The 20,443-nt window shown below is 44.2% G+C and overlaps 1 protein-coding gene across 2 annotated transcripts in view; it reads left to right on the top strand.

The window, feature by feature from the left end:
• Window positions 1-20,443, top strand: part of LOC110511200 (multiple PDZ domain protein-like) — an 87,485-nt gene that overhangs the window by 22,340 nt on the left and 44,702 nt on the right. For both annotated transcript variants that reach the window (XM_036946308.1, XM_036946261.1), the window contains exon 3: window positions 4,591-4,682. In XM_036946308.1, the coding sequence (XP_036802203.1) occupies window positions 4,591-4,682 (92 nt within the window). The remainder of the gene's footprint in view (window positions 1-4,590; window positions 4,683-20,443) is intronic.

Here is a 20,443-nt window from a genome sequence, read left to right as displayed (position 1 = left end):
TCTCATATGTATATACTGTATTCTATTCTACTGTATTTTAGTCAATGCCACTCCGACATTGCTCATCCTAATATTTATACATTTCTTAATTCCATTATTTTACTTTTAGATTTGTGTGTTTTTGTTGTGAATTGTTAGATATTACTGCACTGTTGGAGCTAGGAACACAAGCATTTCACTACACCCACAATAACATCTGCAAAAAATGTGACCAATAAAATTTGATTTGATGAATGTGCAGTTAGGGACCGTCTGTAAAGGTGGTGTTGCTGTCTTTATCAGCATCATAAAAGCTGATTAGTATTTCAACCACATAAAGTATGCATACAAGCCAAACTGAAATCTTATCAAAAACATGTTTAATTTCCTTACAACCGGTCAAACTGATTTTCTGCATGGAAAATTGTTCCTGTTTTTTTTGTTAATGCATTTTCTCCCCGGTCCCTAAGCATCTTTGCTGCCCAAGAGAAGCAGAGATGAAAGAGAAAACAAACTTTACCGATGCCAACTCGGTTGAAGCAGTCATTCTATCGATTTATGACATTATTCTGGTGAGCTAGGGTTTATTTAATCTTCTAGGGCAACATGCAATGACAGAACAGAAGCGGCATGTATCTAATTATAGAATTATAGTCAAGTTGACTATCAAAATGTTGTAAATTATATGCAGAAACATATCTAAAAAGGCCTGTCAAAAAAAGGTTCTCCCATCTTTGACTGTACAGTGCATTTTCTATATTTGCGGGTCAGGTGCCGGCCTCAGATTGTCACTTTATCCCATATAGTCGGACAGTCCCAACTCCCAACACAACACTGTCACTGTTGACGCCAGGGCTCCTTTCAGGCCACACAATTCATCACAACACAACAGCTGTGTGTGTGTCTGCCTCTGAGGAATGACGGGGGAATAGCTGTCACTAAGGCCACAGGGGCTAACCTAAAACACTTTTCTCCATCCTCTCTCCATTCTCTGTCTATTGATGTTCACTTCTCTTTTCTGTATCTCCTCTTCTGTCTTCCTTAGGGAGGTTCAGCTTCTGAAAAGACTGCCTAGGAAGCGAGTAGCCATGCAATATAGATGTGATTGATTATTATGATTTGATTAGAGTAGTTGCTTGGTTTGAGCACTGCTACTGAATGCAATGAATTATATATGTGTCTACATAGAGCTGTAGTGTTTTGATGTGTTCGTCGTAGATTATCTTCCACAACATTAATAGTAACATCGAAGAGCCTGAATTGGAAGTGACAGTTGACCCTTTGTCTGTTGTCTGTTGTCTTCCTTTTCGTGCCAATTCATTCATTCCATCATATCGCTTTCTCCTCCCTCCCACTGTCAACCCTGTTGTTTATTCTCTCCATTCCTCCCACCCTCTCTGTCATGCCAGCTTTACTCATTACAACAAAGTCACTGCTGCTATGAAACATGTATGTGGCTCAAGCAGCGGGAGAGGAGGGGGGCAGACACTGCAATACAGACATTCACACGGACACACACACACATTCACACGGACACAGGGACACACACACATGCGCACACACATACACACACAGTCACAGGGACATGCATGCACGTGCACACACACACACAAACACCACCTCAATCATTTTAAGCCATCATTGGGCTCCTGTCCAATAGGAACCGATGGAGCTAGTCGGTTTTATTTAGACTTTTACTAAAGGTTGAATGGTATCATCATAAAAGCATTTAGTTCAAATGGGTTACCTATCTCTCGTGTGTGTGTGTGCGTGTGCACGTGCGTGCGTAATCATGTGCTGATGCCTCCGCTCAAGTTGTCCAACTTGAGAGGAGGCATCAGGCAGAAATTTGCATCCTGTAGCTCTAACTCCAAAAAGTTTTGGGACACTGTAAAGTCCATGGAGAATAAGATCACCTCCTCCCAGCTGCCCACTGCACTGAGGCTAGGTAACACGATCACCACCGATAAATCCATGATTATCGAAAACTTCAACAAGCATTTTTCAATGGCTGGCCATGTCTTCCTCCTGGCTGATCCAACCTCGGCCAACAGCTCCGCCCCCCCCCGCAGCTACTCGCCCAAGCCTCTCCAGCTTCTCCTTTACCCAAATCCAGATAGCAGATGTTCTGAAAGAGCTGCAAAATCTGGACCTGTACAAATCAGCTGGGCTTGACAATCTGGACCCTCTATTTCTGAAACTATCCGCCGCCATTGTCGCAACCCCTATTACCAGCCTGTTCAACCTCTCTTTCATATCGTCTGAGATCCCCAAGGATTGGCAAGCTGCCGCAGTCACCTCCCTCTTCAAAGGGGGAGACACCCTGGACCCAAACTGTTACAGACCTATATCCATCCTGCCCTGCCTATCTAAGGTCTTTGAAAGCCAAGTCAACAAACAGGTCACTGACCATCTCGAATCCCACCGTACCTTCTCCGCTGTGCAATCTGGTTTCCGAGCCGGTCACGGGTGCACCTCAGCCACGCTCAAGGTACTAAACGATATCATAACCGCCATCGATAAAAGACAGTACTGTGCAGCCGTCTTCATCGACCTGGCCAAGGCTTTCGACTCTGTCAATCACCATATTCTTATCGGCAGACTCAGTAGCCTCGGTTTTTCTAATGACTGCCTTGCCTGGTTCACCAACTACTTTGCATACAGAGTTCAGTGTGTCAAATCGGAGGGCTTGTTGTCCGGTCCTCAGGCAGTCTCTATGGGGGTGCCACAGGGTTCAATTCTCGGGCCGACTCTTTTCTCTGTATATATCAATGATGTTGCTCTTGCTGCGGATGATTCCCTGATCCACCTCTACGCAGACGACACCATTCTGTATACTTCTGGCCCTTCCTTGGACACTGTGCTATCTAACCTCCAAACGAGCTTCAATGCCATACAACACTCCTTCCGTGGCCTCCAACTGCTCTTAAACGCTAGTAAAACCAAATGCATGCTTTTCAACCGTTCGCTGCCTGCACCCGCACGCCCGACTAGCATCACCACCCTGGATGGTTCTGACCTAGAACATGTGGACACCTATAAGTACCTAGGTGTCTGGCTAGACTGTAAACTCTCCTTCCAGACTCATATCAAACATCTCCAATCTAAAATCAAATCTAGAGTCGGCTTTCTATTCCGCAACAAAGCCTACTTCACTCACGCCGCCAAACTTACCCTAGTAAAACTGACTATCCTACCGATCCTCGACTTCAGGGATGTCATCTACAAAATAGCTTCCAATACTCTACTCAGCAAACTGGATGCAGTTTATCACAGTGCCATCCGTTTTGTTACTAAAGCACCTTATACCACCCACCACTGCGACCTGTATGCTCTAGTCGGTTGGCCCTCGCTACATATTCATCGCCAGACCCACTGGCTCCAGGTCATCTACAAGTCCATGCTAGGTAAAGCTCCGCCTTATCTCAGTTCACTGGTCACGATGGCAACAGCCACCCGTAGCACGTGCTCCAGCAGGTGTATCTCACTGATCATCCCTAAAGCCAACACCTCATTTGGCCGCCTTTCGTTCCAGTTCTCTGCTGCCTGTGACTGGAACGAATTGCAAAAATCGCTGAAGTTGGAGACTTTTATCTCCCTCACCAACTTCAAACATCTGCTATCTGAGCAGCTAACCGATCGCTGCAGCTGTACATAGTCTATCGGTAAATAGCCCACCCAATTTACCTAACTCATCCCCATACTGTTTATATTTATTTACTTTTCTGCTCTTTTGCACACCAATATCTCTACCTGTACATGACCATCTGATCATTTATCACTCCAGTGTTAATCTGCAAAATTGTAATTATTTGCCTACCTCCTCATGCCTTTTGCACACAGTGTATATAGACTATTTTTTTTGTTATTTTCTTTCTACTGTGTTATTGGCGGCAGGGTACCCTAGTGGTTAGAGCGTTGGACTAGTAACCGGAAGGTTGCAAGTTCAAACCCCCGAGCTGACAAGGTACAAATCTGTCGTTCTGCCCCTGAACAGGCAGTTAACCCACTGTTCCTAGGCCGTCATTGAAAATAAAAATTTGTTCTTAATTGACTTGCCTAGTTAAATAAATAAATAAAAATAGACTTGTTTATTGTTTAATCCATGTGTAACTCTGTGTTGTTGTCTGTTCACACTACTATGCTTTATCTTGGCCAGGTCGCAGTTGTAAATGAGAACTTGTTCTCAACAAGCCTACCTGGTTAAATAAAGGTGAAATAAAAATAAAAATCATCCTGTCATTTTCATCACCAACAATAAGATGACTGTGTGTGTGGTGTCTGTGTGGTGTCTGTGTGGTGTGTGTGGTGTGTGTTTGGTGCACGCTTGCTTACAGGGTGTATTTGTGTTTGCATGCGTGTGTTCATGTTTATGTTGCTGTGTCTTTGTTAGAGAGATAAAGAAATTAAACCCATCCTTCTTCCGGTATATGATATGGGTAGTGTTTATTTGGCATCAAACGGAAGTAAACTGCAGGGAGGGACCACCTGAACTTGTCCATTAAGAAATGTTATTTTTTACCGTAATCTTTGTTTTTTTTGCTACGGTGTGCCCTAATGAATAATCTCTATTGTAGTTTAATGCTCTATCCTTCTCTCCTGCCCCATCAGATCAACAACCAGGTCCTGTATGGCCGCAGCCACCTGAACGCCTCGGCCATCATCAAGAGTGCCTCGTCCAAGGTCAAGATTACCCTGATCAGGTAGGGCTAGCCTTTGGGACCAGAGGCGTCAGTGCCTATCCTACTGAGGGGTCCTCTGCCCCCCTTAGTTTCAAACCGTTTAAGCTTGAAGGTGCTCTAAGTCCCGCCTGCATTGCTGCTTCAGAAACACCTTAGCAGTGTTGTAGTAGCGGAGACCGGTCTCAAGACCACATTTTCAGTGTTTCGGTCTTGTCTCTGTGTTGGATACATTTGTACTCTGTCTTGACTCGGTCAGAATAGTGAATAGAGTAGAGGAGTGGAGTGTAGAGGAGAGTAGAGAAGTGGAGTGGAGTGGAGTGGAGAGTAGAGGAGTGGAGTGGAGTGGAGTGGAGTGGAGTGTAGAGGAGTAGAGTGGAGTGTAGAAGAGTGGAGTGTAGAGTAGAGGAGTGGAGTGTAGAGGAGTGTAGAGTAGATGAGTGGAGTGTAGAAGAGTGGAGTGTAGAGTAGAGGAGTGGAGAGGAGTGTAGTGTAGAGGAGTGTAGAAGAGTGGAGTGTAGAGTAGAGGAGTGGAGAGGAGTGGAGTGTAGAAGAGTGGAGTGTAGAGTAGAGGAGTAGAGTGGAGTGTAGAATAGTGTAGTGTAGAGGAGTGTAGAGGAGTGTAGAATAGTGTAGTGTAGAGGAGTGTAGAAGAGTGGGGTGTAGTGTAGAGGAGTGTAGAAGAGTGGGGTGTAGTGTAGAGGAGTGTAGTGTAGAGGAGAGTAGAGTAGAGGAGTGGAGTGTAGAGGAGTGTAGTGTAGAGGAGTGTAGAGGAGTAGAGTGGAGTGTAGAATAGTGTAGTGTAGAGGAGTGTAGAGGAGTGTAGAATAGTGTAGTGTAGAGGAGTGTAGAAGAGTGGGGTGTAGTGTAGAGGAGTGTAGTGTAGAGGAGTGTAGTGTAGAGGAGAGTAGAGTAGAGTAGAGGAGTGGAGTGTAGAGGAGTGTAGTGTAGAGTAGAGGAGTGTAGTGTAGAGTAGAGGAGTGTAGTGTAGAGTAGAGGAGTGTAGTGTAGAGTAGAGGATTGTAGTGTAGAAGAGTGTAGTGTAGAAGAGTGTAGTGTAGAGGAGTGGAGTGTAGAGTAGAGGATTGTAGAGGAGTGTAGAGTAGAGGAGTGTAGAGTAGAGGAGTGTAGAGTAGAGGAGTGTAGAGGAGTGTAGATGAGTGTAGTGTAGAAATAGTGTAGTGTAGAAGAGTGTAGTGTAGAAGAGTGTAGTGTAGAGGAGTGGAGTGTAGAGGAGTGTAGAGAAGTGTAGAGGAGTGTAGTGTAGAGGAGTGTAGTGTAGAGGAGGGTAGTGTAGAGGTGTGGAGTGGAGTTGAGTGGAGTGGAGGTATACGACTTGTCAATTATGTAGTACAATAGTGAAATCATGCACAAAGTAGCCTACACAATCGCAAAGCATGTTGAACTACATTCATCTGCGCGCTGCCATACACATAGTTTAGTTTCAGCAGGAATATCATCTGCAGGCAGGAAGCAAGAGCATGCAGCTCTCAGCTGGTTTTGGCACAGAGCAGCTCACAGCTGTAGCTGGTAGGGTAGGAAAGAGGTTTTAACTTATGATATCTACCAGTAAATGCTAACTAAGGCAACAATGGCAATGCAAACCAGGTGTTGAGAAAGTATGGTCTGAAGTCTTGTTCAGTAGGCTATTTATGATGTCGCAATTCAGTCATCATGCACTGTTTGCATCAGGGACGTAGGCATGAGTGGGCTTGGGTGGTTAACTTTGCACACTGATGACAGCTTTGCACACTCTTGGCATTCTCTCAACCAGCTTTACCTGGAATGCTTTTCTAATAGTCTTGAAGGAGTTCCCACATATGCTGAGAACTCGCAATTTGGTTGAGGTTATGTGATTGTGGAGGCCAGGTCATCTGATTCAGCACTCCATCACTCTCCTTCTTGGTCAAATAGCCCTTACGCAGCCTGGGGGTGTGTTAGGTCATTGTCCTGTTGAAAAACAAATGATAGTCCCACTAAGCGCAAACCAGATGGGATGGCGTATCGCTGCAGCATGCTGTGGTAGCCATGCTGGTTAAGTGTGCCTTGAATTCTAAATAAATCACAGACAGTGTCACCAGCAAAGCACCATCACACCTCTTCCTCCATGCTTCACGGTGGGAACCACACATGCAGAGATCATCTATTTACCTACTCTGCATCTCACAAAGATACAGTGGTTGGATCCAAAAATCTCAAATTTGGCCCAAGCAACTATCTTCTTAGTGGTTTCTTTGCAGCATGCAGTCTCCTCTGAACAGTTGATGTTAGGATGTGTCTGTTACTTGAACTCTGAAGCATTTATTTTGGCTGCAATTTCTGAGGCTGGTAACTCTAATGAACTTATTCTCTGCAGCAGAGTTGACTCTGGGTCTTCCTTTCCTGTGGCGGTCTTCATGAGAGCCAGTTTCATCATATCGCTTGATGGTTTTTGCGACTGCACAACTTTCAATGTGTTTGACATTTTCTGGATTGACTGACCTTCATGTCTTAAATGTCTTAAAGTAAAGATGGACTATCATTTCTCGTTGCTTATTTGAGCTGTTCTTGCCATAATATGGACTTGGTCTTTTACCAAATAGCTATCTTCTATATACCACCCTACCTTGTCACAACACAACTGATTGTCTCAAATGCATTAAGAAGGAAAGACATTCCACAAATTAACTTTTAACTTAGGGCTAGACCTTTTTTTTCTCAATTTCCGCTTGAATGACATACCCAAAGTAAACTGCCTGTAGCTCAGGCCCTGAAGCCAGGATATTCATATAATTGGTACCATTATAAAATAAAAACACTTTGTAGAAATGTTAAAATAATGTAGGAGAATATAACATAATAGATATGGTAGGAGAAAATCCAAAGAAAAACCAACCAGATGTTTATTTTAGAAATGCAAGTGAAAGCTCATATTGTAAAATTGCTCCCTGAATGCAATTCCTATGGCTTCCACAGGGTGTCAGCAGTCTATGTTCAAGGTTTCAGGCTTGTAACTTCAAAAACGAATAAGAAAAACAGTTTTGTATGAGGACACAGTGTTGGAAATCTGTGTTTTTGCTCACCATGATGAAGTTGCACACCTGCTAAAATCGGTTTCCTATTGAACATACTTCTTTCTGAAATAAATATTATAGTTTGATTACATTTTAAGGTGTCTGAGGAGTAAATAGAAATGTATTTTGACTTGTTGAAATGAAGTTTAGGGGTAGATCTTTGGATTCCTTTCCCTGCAAGTTGAACGAGTGGATTACTCAAATCGATAGCGCCAACTAAACTGACTTTTTGGGATATAAAAAATGATATATAGAGATAGAGAGGTTATAGAGAGCTATGTTATAGCTGGGACCCTTTGGATGACAAATCAGAGGAATAGTTTAAAAAAACCTGTGCCGATGGAATAATATTTTGATGTGGGGGGCCGTCTTCAAACAATCGCAATGCATGTTTTTGCTATAATAGCTACTGTAAATCGGACAGTGCAGTTAGATTAACAACAATTTAAGCTTTCAGCCGATATAAGACACGTATATGTACCTAAATGTTTAAAATCCATAACAACTATTAGAATATATTTGAATTATGCGCCCTCCAGTTTCATCGCTAGCTGGACACCGATCCTTTTAACAAGGAACACCTGTTAATTTAAATGCATTCCAGGTGACTACCTCATGAAGCTGGTTAAGAAAATGCCAAGAGTGTGCAAAGCTGTCATCAAGGCAAAGGGTGGCTACTATGAAGAATCTCAAAGTATCTTAACACTTTTTTGGTTACTACATGATTCCATGTGTTATTTCCATGTGTTATTTTCACAAAAAAAAGCCTCCTTCACTCACGCCGCCAAACTTACCCTAGTAAAACTGACTATCCTACCGATCCTCGACTTCGGCGATGTCATCTACAAAATAGCTTCCAACACTCTACTCAGCAAACTGGATGCAGTCTATCACAGTGCCATCCGTTTTGTTACCAAATCACCTTATACCACCCACCACTGCGACCTGTATGCTCTAGTCGGCTGGCCCTCGCTACATATTTGTCGCCAGGCCCAATGGCTCCAGGTCATCTATAAGTCTATGCTAGGTAAAGCTCCGCCTTATCTCAGTTCACTGGTCATGATAACAACACCCACCCGTAGCACACGTTCCAGCAGGTATATCTCACTGATCATCCCCAAAGCCAACACCTCATTTGGCCGCCTTTCCTTCCAGTTCTCTGCTGCCAGTGACTACAACGAATTGCAAAAATCGCTGAAGTTGGAGACTTTAATTTCCCTCACCAACTTTAAACATCAACTATCTGAGCAGCTAACCGATCGCTGCAGCTGTACATAGTCCATCTGTAAATAGCCCACCCAATCTACCTACCTCATCCCCATACTGTTTTCATTTTATTTACTTTTCTGCTCTTTTGCACACCAGTATCTCTACTTGCACATCATCATCTGCTCATTTATCACTCCAGTGTTCATCTGCTAAATTGTAACTATTCGCTCCTATGGCCTAAGTGGTCATAACAACAAAAGACTACAGTATAATTCTGTTTTTTTTTTTTTTTTACTGTTTGCCTCTCACAAGCATTCCAACACAGGTTTCCTCCAACGTGGATGACTGAGTTCATATTGCGATATTCGGTGCCTTGACAAGATGGCTTGTGAGGCAGGTATAGAACATTGGGAAGTCACTCCTACGTACCATTATACACTACAGAAGTGCCTGTATGTTGACTTCTCATGTTAATGTAAGGAAGTGTAAAAAGAAGTATGGGCGTAGGTCAGTCAGCCTACATATTGCACCTACCATCCTTTTGTTTGTGTTCCCTTTGAACAGTGAGCAAAGATGGGTGATTTTGTTACCATCCTTTCTCAGTGTACCAGCAGTCACGTACTGAGGTGAACAGTAGAGAGTAGAACAGTACTAGAGAAAGATTCTACTCTCTACTGTTCACCTCGCCTTCCATTTCTTCCATTCCGCTCCTATTTCTCTCCCTCAGCCAACGTTGACAGAAGGCGTACGTAACATTCTGACAAGCATTAGGCAGGCGGCACCATCGCTCTCCGTCGTCTACACACTATTACACAGCAACATCTAATGAAACAACGACAACCTTGGTGTAATTTGGGGTGGAGAGGGAAAGAGGAAGAGGAGGTAGTAAGAAGGGCGGGAGAGGAGGAGAGGGGAAGGAGAGGATGAGGGAGGGAGAGAGAAAGAGGGAAGGAGAGAGGCAGAATAGGATGGAGAGAGAGGACTGAAAGAGGGAGGTAGGGAGAGGAAAAAATAGCAAGTGAGAGGATGGTAAGGATGAGGGAGAAAGAGAGAAGGAGAAGATGAGGGAGAGAGAGAGAGGACTGAAAGAGGGAGGTAGGGAGAGGAAAAAAGAGCAAGTGAGAGGATGGTAAGGATGAGGGAGGCAGAGAGAAGGAGGAAAGGAGAGGGGGAGAAGATGAGAGAAGCGGGAAAGGAGAGAGGGAGAAGAGGAGGGAGAGAGAGAGAGAGAGGGAGAGAGAACTGAAAGAGGGAGGGTGACATTGTGACCACCTCTGCTTGAGTCCTGAGAGAGAGAGAGAGAAAGAGAGAGAGAGAGAGGCCTTTGGAGTCTCATTAACTGGGCTTTGATATCCGTCCACTCAAACACCAGCTATGAAGCCTGCTACTGACTTACTAAATCCTAATGGCAATTTATTTCCTGTACAGTGTATTACTTTTGACCAGGGCCCAGTGGGGAATAGGATGCCGTTTGAGGAGCAGACAGTGACAGTCACTTGCTCCGGCTTATTGCTCATTCTTTCTTGTTCTAACTTTCTCTCTTCCTCTCTTTCTCTCTACGTCTATATACCTCTTTATACCTCTCTATCTCTATATACCTATATATACAGTACCTCTCTACTTCTATATACCTCTCTATCTCTATATACCTCTCTATCTCTGTGTACCTCTCTATCTCTTTATACCTCTCTATCTCTATATACCTATCTACCTTTATATACCTCTCTATCTCTATATATCTCTATATACCTCTCTACCTCTATATCCCTCTCTATCTCTATATATCAATTCAATTCAATTCAAGGGCTTTATTGGCATGGGAAACATGTGTTAACATTGCCAAAGCAAGTGAGGTAGATAATATATACATATCTCTATATACCTCTATTCCTCTCTACCTCTATATACCTATACCTCTATATACCTCTCTACCTCTATATACCTCTCTATCTCTATATACCTCTATATACCTATATCTCAATATACCTATCTATCTCTATATAGCTCTATATACCTCTATCTCTATATACCTCTATACCTCTCTACCTCTATATACCTCTATATACCTATATCTCAATATACCTATCTATCTCTAAATAGCTCTATATACCTCTATCTCTATATACCTCTATACCTCTCTACCTCTATATACCTATATCTCTACATACCTCTCTACTAATATATACCTCTCTATCTCTATATACCTTTCTACCTCTCCTTCTCTCTACCTCTATATACCTCTCTACCTCTATATACCTCTCTATTTCCCCTTCTCTCTACCTCTATATACCTCTCTATTTCCCCTTCTCTCTACCTCTATACCTCTCTATTTCCCCTTCTCTCTACCTCTATATACCTCTCTACCTCTATATACCTCTCTATTTCCCCTTCTCTCTACCTCTATATACCTCTCTATCTCTATATACCTCTCTCTCTCCTTCTCTCTATCTGTATATACTTCTCTATCTCACCTTCTCTCTACCTCTATATACCTCTCTATTTCCCCTTCCCTCTACCTCTATATACCTCTCTACCTCTATATACCTCTCTATCTCTCCTTCTCTCTACCTCTATATACCTCTCTACCTCTATATACCTCTCTACCTCTATATACCTATCTATTTCCCCTTCCCTCTACCTCTATATCTCCCCTTCTCTCTACCTCTATATACCTCTCTACCTCTATATACCTCTCTCTCTCCTTCTCTCTACCTCTATATACCTCTCTACCTCTCCTTCTCTCTACCTCTATATACCTCTCTACCTCTCCTTCTCCCTACCTCTATATACCTATCTACCTCTATATACCTCTCTATATCTCCTTCTCTCTACCTCTATATACCTCTCTACCTCTATATACCTCTCTATCTCTCCTTCTCTCTACCTCTATATACCTCTCTACCTCTATATACCTCTATATACTTCAATCTCTATATACCTCTCTATCTCTCCTTCTCTCTACCTCTATATAAACCTCTACCTCTATTTAAACCTCTAACTCTATATATACCTCTCTCTCTCCTTCTCTCTACCTCTCATTCATTCTCTTCTTCTCTCTACCTTTCCTTCTCTCTACCTGTCCTTCTCTCAGAAAGCTTATTTCACTGTACATCTTTCTTACTCCCTCTCTCCAAAGCCGCCCCACCGCTCTCAAACTCTCCATCTCTTATCCTAATCTCTCTCTCAACCTCTCTCTCTCTCCCCCCGCACCCCCCATCTTCTGCTTAATCATCTCTCTGAGGAGCGAGGTGCACACAGAGCACAATGGCGATGCAGCACTTCATTTCCTCCCCGCGCCTCTTCTCGCCGCTCGTCGCAATCCTTAAGTCCCTTTAATTGAACACAGTGGGCCAGAGCCAATCACATATTAAAACGAGAGAGAGGAGAGAGAGAGAGAGAGATAGAGAGAGAGGAGCTGAACATGCCAAATTTGACTGGAGCGTGGAGACATTCCCAAAGTGTGGCGCCTCGGCCTTCTCACCCGCTCCAGTAGCTACTGTCATGGAGTTCAATACATATTTTTCACAAAGAAGCTGATAAAACACACAGGTGCAAAATCAAGATGACTTACATAGATGAGGGCCAAGAGAGGGAGTGTGGTGATGTACTCTTTTAAAAGTTGCATCATACTGCAGCACAGCTTGGTACAGTGCATGATGTCATAGTATTTTACAGTCAGCCATTGTTGCCGTTAATGCTCGTTGAAACCACCAGAGGGCGTCTTTATGAGGGTTGTGAGGGTTGTTGGGGGTCTTTATGAGGGTTGTTACTTTCCCAAATAGTCCTACAGAGGTCCACGCAGACCAGACATTTTGATTGTTATACCCTATCAGAGGTCCACGCAGACCAGACATTTTGATTGTTATACCCTATCAGAGGTCCACGCAGACCAGACATTTGGATTGTTATACCCTATCAGAGGTCCACGCAGACCGGACATTTTGATTGTTATACCCTATCAGAGGTCCATGCAGACCGGACATTTTGATTGTTGTACCCTATCAGAGGTCCACGCAGACCAGACATTTTGATTGTTATACCCTATCAGAGGTCCACGCAGACCAGACATTTGGATTGTTATACCCTATCAGAGGTCCACGCAGACCGGACATTTTGATTGTTGTACCCTATCAGAGGTCCACGCAGACCAGACATTTTGATTGTTATACCCTATCAGAGGTCCACGCAGACCAGACATTTTGATTGTTGTACCCTATCAGAGGTCCACGCAGACCAGACATTTGGATTGTTATACCCTATCAGAGGTCCACGCAGACCAGACATTTTGATTGTTATACCCTATCAGAGGTCCACGCAGACCGGACATTTTGATTGTTATACCCTATCAGAGGTCCACGCAGACCGGACATTTTGATTGTTATACCCTATCAGAGGTCCACGCAGACCGGACATTTTGATTGTTGTACCCTATCAGAGGTCCACGCAGACCAGACATTTTGATTGTTGTACCCTATCAGAGGTCCACGCAGACCAGACATTTGGATTGTTATACCCTATCAGAGGTCCACGCAGACCAGACATTTTGATTGTTATACCCTATCAGAGGTCCACGCAGACCAGACATTTTGATTGTTGTACCCTATCAGAGGTCCACGCAGACCGGACATTTTGATTGTTATACCCTATCAGAATTCCACGCAGACCGGACATTTTGATTGTTGTACCCTATCAGAGGTCCACGCAGACCGGACATTTTGATTGTTATACCCTATCAGAGGTCCACGCAGACCGGACATTTTGATTGTTATACCCTATCAGAGGTCCACGCAGACCAGACATTTGGATTGTTATACCCTATCAGAGGTCCACGCAGACCGGACATTTTGATTGTTGTACCCTATCAGAGGTCCACGCAGACCAGACATTTGGATTGTTATACCCTATCAGAGGTCCACGCAGACCGGACATTTTGATTGTTATACCCTATCAGAGGTCCACGCAGACCGGACATTTTGATTGTTATACCCTATCAGAGGTCCACGCAGACCGGACATTTTGATTGTTGTACCCTATCAGAAAGAGCAAAACAATTAATTAATTTCATGGACATGAAGCAACCGTATCCTCAGCTACTATAGCACAGAGAAATACATCTTAAAACATGCTTTTCTGTTCTTTGGAAATAAATTGTCTTAGTATCATGTTTATTTTATGACCTTCCTAAACAAAATATGAATGTCTTTCTTTGTGACTCCTTGAGTCCTGGCTATTCTACTGTTAATATGCTAACTGCACAGCAGTCCTTCATGGTGCTTTGAGGAGGAAATGCTCAGTAAGTTTTTGTCTTTTAGGATATTTATCTTAATGTAGGCCTACTGCTAGAGTGTAAAATACACATATTTTGGTAAATTCAGTTTTTATTGAAATGACATAGCGCTGTAGGCCTAAGAGTCCTGTTGACTGTAGCTGTTTTAGGCTAAGTTAATTATTGTATAAAGGCCTACTTCAAGTTACACTATATCAATAATTCATTTGGTCATGTCATCAGACAGCATACAAGTCATCCATGTATTTAAAAAAGGTCAAGCATTTTAGTTAAACAAAATAACAAAGGGAGCCTTGAATAATTAAACAATGAATAAACCGCAACATGTCAAAGTGATTGAATTCAGGAATGCATTTGACTGTTCTTAATTTGACTGTACTTGAAACTTTAAAACCTTTTTTTTTTTTTTGTTAGAACAGACTATATGGGATTGATTATAATTCTTTTGTAAATTATTATTGTATTTGTTGTGCATTTTATACTGTTAGAAATGTAGCTTAATTACATTTATTAATATTATGGTGTTTCCATTTCAAGGAAAACGAAAATGCATTTTACATTAGCCTATGTAGGCCTCAGGGTTTTCGTTAGGAAAATATGGCGCTGTACAACGTGACCGGTCGGGAGTAGGCCTAGGTGACTGGGAGTGAAGAGCAAAATAATCCTAACATTCCCACGACCTAATTGTAGGCTAACCAATATACAGTGAAAATAAAAATCTGATTGATTTATCAAGACCAGTCCCCATGCTTATAGTTGACCACACATGGGTAGGATATTGCTTCAAATCCTATTACAATCCTATTATAACGATGACTTTGGGTGTTTCAGTAAGCAACAATTTGTTGCCTTCAATTGCATTAGCCTGCTTTATTCCAATATTTGATGCTGTTTAATATAACATGTAACCTATTTAGAGTGTTTATATGCTGTTTAATATGACATGTAACCTATTTAGAGTGTTTATATGCTGTTTAATATGACATGTAACCTATTTATAGTGTTTATATGCTGTTTAATATGACATGTAACCTATTTAGAGTGTTTATATGCTGTTTAATATGACATGTAACCTATTTATAGTGTTTATATGCTGTTTAATATGACATGTAACCTATTTATAGTGTTTATATGCTGTTTAATATGACATGTAACCTATTTATAGTGTTTATATGCTGTTTAATATGACATGTAACCTATTTATAGTGTTTATATGCTGTTTAATATGACATGTAACCTATTTATAGTGTTTATATGCTGTTTAATATGACATGTAACCTATTTATAGTGTTTATATGCTGTTTAATATGACATGTAACCTATTTCAAATGATGTGCGCTTCTTACATTCACCTTTTCATGTTTATTAAAATATTTTTTTAAATCAAATCCATATGGTTTGGTTTCAATACTTCAAAACCAAATGGTAGATCCTGGTAGTCACAAAAATAGATGGGTGTTGGATAAATTGGGATTTTAATGAATGGAGCGAATTTGGAGGGGCATTTTTTTCCCCCCTGTATGCACGGAGCCGTTGGAAAGGACGTGGAGCTCCATAAGCAGTGTGCAAGCACCACTCCATGATCAACGAGAGGGATTTCCAACTGCTCAACTCCTCTCACATGCTCTGCTTGACACCAGCTCACAGAATCAGTGAGCAGCACATCCATTATTTCTGAGCCGCTGGAGGAAAAAACGGTTGCAGAACAGATAACAACATGCTGATTTATGCTTCACCAATGTGAGGTTTTCTGACATGAGCTTTTCTGTGGGTGTAACGTTTTTACCACTGACTGCTAGGCAGCCATGCTCAATTTGTCTGACAACCCAACATGTCATGTTTAGCAGGAAATCAGTGCTCGTAGTTATCCTCATTGCTTTCTGTTAAGTTATGCGTCTCATGGCAGAAACAGAGTGACAGCGGCTCCAAGGAAACCATCTCAAATGGTACCCTGTTCCCTTTATAGTGCACGGTTAAGTGGATAGGGCATCATTTCAGACACAGCCATAGTGTGACTGTCTGACCCACCCAGGTCCCAATTACCGCGCTAGAGAATAGTAAGGGACTTGACCTGATAGTAAGGGACTTGACCTTATGGTAAAGGGACTTGACCTGATAGTAAGGGACTTGACCTGATGGTAAGGGACTTGACCTGATAGTAAGGGACTTGACCTGATGGTAAGGGACTTGACCTGATGGTAAGGGACTTGACCTGATGGTAAGGGACTTGACCTGATAGTAAGGGACATGACCTGATGGTAAGGGACTTGACCTTATAGTAAGGGACTTGACCTGATGGTAAGGGACTTGACCTGATGGTAAGGGACTTGACCTGATGGTAAGGGACTTGACCTGATGGTAAGGGACTTGACCTGATGGTAAGGGACTTGACCTGATGGTAAGGGACTTGACCTGATGGTAAGGGACTTGACCTGATGGTAAGGGACTTGACCTGATGGTAAGGGACTTGATCTGATGGTAAGGGACTTGACCTGATGGTAAGGGACTTGACCTGATGGTAAGGGACTTGACCTGATGGTAAGGGACTTGACCTGATGGTAAGGGACTTGACCTGATGGTAAGGGACTTGACCTTATAGTAAAGGACTTGACCTGATGGTAAGGGACTTGACCTGATGGTAAGGGACTTGACCTGATGGTAAGGGACTTGACCTGATGGTAAGGGACTTGACCTGATAGTAAGGGAGTTAGAATACAGTGACAGTACAGAGAGAAATAATGTCCTTCATCATGTTTATACCGGATGTCTCTCTCTGCTGTCCTGATCAATCAATACCACTACACGTGTACACACTTTTTAAGTGGGAGAACTTGCACAATTGGTGGCTGACTAAATACTTTTTTTGCCCCACTGTATGGACATGTGTGTGCCTTTCCAAATCATGTCGAACCAATTTAATCTACCACAGGTGGACTCCAATCAAGTCCTAGAAACATCTCATGGATGATCAGTGAAAACAGGATGCACCTGAGCTCAATTTCGAGTCTCATAGCAAAGGGTCTGAATACTTATGTAAATAAGATATTTATGTTTTTATTTTTAATAAATGTCTAAAAAACTATTTTCACTTTGTCATTATTATAGATTGATGAGGAACATTTTTAATTTAATCAATTTTAGAATAAGGCTGTAACTTAAAAAAATGTGGAGAAAGTGTAGTGGTCTGAATACTGTCCGAATGCGCTGTATATATCGAGTCAAAGATAATTCGGCAATGAGCAATGGGACGTCGAAAGGACAGGGCGCTTCGGAGCCAGCCAGACTGTCGAAAGGACAGGACGCTTCGGAGCCAGCCAGACTGTCGAAATGACAGGGCACTTCGAAGCCAGCCAGACTGTCGAAATGACAGGGCACTTCGGAGCCAGCCAGACTGTAGAAATGACAGGGCGCTTCGGAGCCAGCCAGACTGTCGAAAGGACAGGACGCTTCGGAGCCAGCCAGACTGTCGAAATGACAGGGCACTTCGGAGCCAGCCAGACTGTCGAAATGACAGGGCACTTCGAAGCCAGCCAGACTGTCGAAATGACAGGGCACTTCGGAGCCAGCCAGACTGTAGAAATGACAGGGCGCTTCGGAGCCAGCCAGACTGTAGAAAGGACAGGACGCTTCGGAGCCAGCCAGACTGTCGAAATGACAGGGCACTTCGGAGCCAGCCAGACTGTCGAAATGACAGGGCGCTTCGGAGCCAGCCAGACTGTCGAAAGGACAGGACGCTTCGGAGCCAGCCAGACTGTCGAAATGACAGGGCGCTTCGGAGCCAGCCAGACTGTCGAAAGGACAGGACGCTTCGGAGCCAGCCAGACTGTTGAAAGGACAGGGCGCTTCAGAGCCAGCCAAACTGTCGAAAGGACAGGACGCTTCGGAGCCAGCCAGACTGTCGAAAGGACAGGGCGCTTCGGAGCCAGCCAGACTGTCGAAAGGACAGGGCGCTTCGGAGCCAGCCAGACTGTCGAAAGGACAGGGCGCTTCGGAGCCAGCCAGACTGTCGAAAGGACAGGGCGCTTCGGAGCCAGCCAGACTGTCGAAAGGACAGGGCACTTCGGAGCCAGCCAGACTGTCGAAATGTCAGGGCGCTTCGGAGCCAGCCAGACTGTCGAAATGACAGGGCGCTTCGGAGCCAGCCTGACTGTCGAAAAGAAGGAAAAAATGTTGGCCGGGAACGCAAACGATAAAATGTCGTTCCACCGGTTCACGCCACGTATATGAGTTAGTGCCTTGACGCAGGCGAGCGAGTTTCATTCCACAAATACACACACACAAGAAAACAACAGGTCCTACGACCTTGTCAACTTGCTATGGCTTGGACACAATTTCTTATAGCTGTGGGAGAAAGGGCATGTGTGGGGATAAGGCAACACAAGCAACAGATTGATTCATCAATTCCCACTGTCCTTACTGTCACCCTCGTGGAAGAGGAAATAAAACTATTCAACCTAATTGGAAAAGGGTCACTTACTGGGCAGAGACAAGAATGGTAAAGGAAGGGAGGGGAGGTAGAGAGATGGAGGAAGAGAGAGAGAGGCGAAGACAGGAAAGGAATATGGAGAGAGGGAGGGAGAGACGGAGAGAAAGAGGCGAGGACAGAGAAGGAATATGGAGAGAGGGAGGGAGAGAGGGAGAGAAAGAGGCGAGGACAGGGAAGGAATATGGAGAGAGGGAGAGAAAGAGGCGAGGACAGGGAAGGAATATGGAGAGAGGGAGGAAGAGAGGGAGAGAAAGAGGCGAGGACAGGGAAGGAATATGGAGAGAGGGAGGGAGGGAGAGGGGTAGAGAGAGAGGCGAGGACAGGGAAGGAATATGGAGAGAGGGAGGGAGAGAGGGAGAGAAAGAGGCGAGGACAGGGAAGGAATATGGAGAGAGGGAGGGAGAGAGGGAGAGAAAGAGGCGAGGACAGGGAAGGAATATGGAGAGAGGGAGGGAGGGAGAGGGGTAGAGAGAGAGGCGAGGACAGGGAAGGAATATGGAGAGAGGGAGGAAGAGAGGGAGAGAAAGAGGTGAGGACAGGGAAGGAATATGGAGAGAGGGAGGGAGGGAGAGGGGTAGAGAGAGAGGCGAGGACAGGGAAGGAATATGGAGAGAGGGAGAGAAAGAGGTGAGGACAGGGAAGGAATATGGAGAGAGGGAGGGAGGGAGAGGGGTAGAGAGAGAGGCGAGGACAGGGAAGGAATATGGAGAGAGGGAGGGAGGGAGAGGGGTAGAGAGAGAGGCGAGGACAGGGAAGGAATATGGAGAGAGGGAGGAAGAGAGGGAGAGAAAGAGGCGAGGACAGGGAAGGAATATGGAGAGAGGGAGGGAGGGAGAGGGGTAGAGAGAGAGGCGAGGACAGGAAAGGAATATGGAGAGAGGGAGAGAAAGAGGCGAGGACAGGGAAGGAATATGGAGAGAGGGAGGGAGGGAGGGAGGGAGGGAGGGAGAGGGGTAGAGAGAGAGGCGAGGACAGGGAAGGAATATGGAGAGAGGGAGAGAAAGAGGCGAGGACAGGGAAGGAATATGGAGAGAGGGAGGGAGGGAGAGGGGTAGAGAGAGAGGCGAGGACAGGGAAGGAATATGGAGAGAGGGAGGGAGGGAGAGGGGTAGAGAGAGAGGCGAGGACAGGGAAGGAATATGGAGAGAGGGAGGGAGAGAGGGAGGGAGAGAGGGAGAGAAAGAGGCGAGGACAGGGAAGGAATATGGAGAGAGGAAGGGAGAGAGGGAGAGAAAGAGGCGAGGACAGGGAAGGAATATGGAGAGAGGGACGGAGAGAGGTAGAGAGAGAAGCGAGGACAGGGAAGGAAGGGGGAAGAAAGAGAGTGGAGGGCCTGAAGCGAGGGAACCACAACACTACTCACAACCACATGAGAGGTGAACAGGAAGGATAGCAGGATACCATCACCGGCTACTGGGCTGGGTGGCAACCTGAGCACCCTCCTTGTGGATTGGAGAAGCCAGCTGTTCCTGCTCTTCTTGGCCTTTCCCTGTGTTTGTCTAGCTGTCTGACGGTCTATCAGTCTATTGCAGACGACAAAGTCAAGATATACTCAGGCCCAGAAGCTAAGAAATGCATATTATTTATTATTTATATTTGGATAGAAAACACCCTGAAGTTTCTAAAACTGTTTGAATGATGTCTGTGAGTATAACATAACTCATATGGCAGGCAAAAACCTGAGAAAAAATCCAACCAGGAAGTGGGAAATCTGAGGTTTGTAGTTTTTCATCTCTTTCCCTATACAAGA

This window comes from Oncorhynchus mykiss, chromosome 1 (genome assembly GCF_013265735.2).
Source record: "Oncorhynchus mykiss isolate Arlee chromosome 1, USDA_OmykA_1.1, whole genome shotgun sequence".
NCBI lineage: Eukaryota > Metazoa > Chordata > Actinopteri > Salmoniformes > Salmonidae > Oncorhynchus > Oncorhynchus mykiss.
The sequence above is the reverse complement of the archived record's forward strand: the minus strand, read 5'-3'. Positions and strand labels throughout refer to the sequence as shown.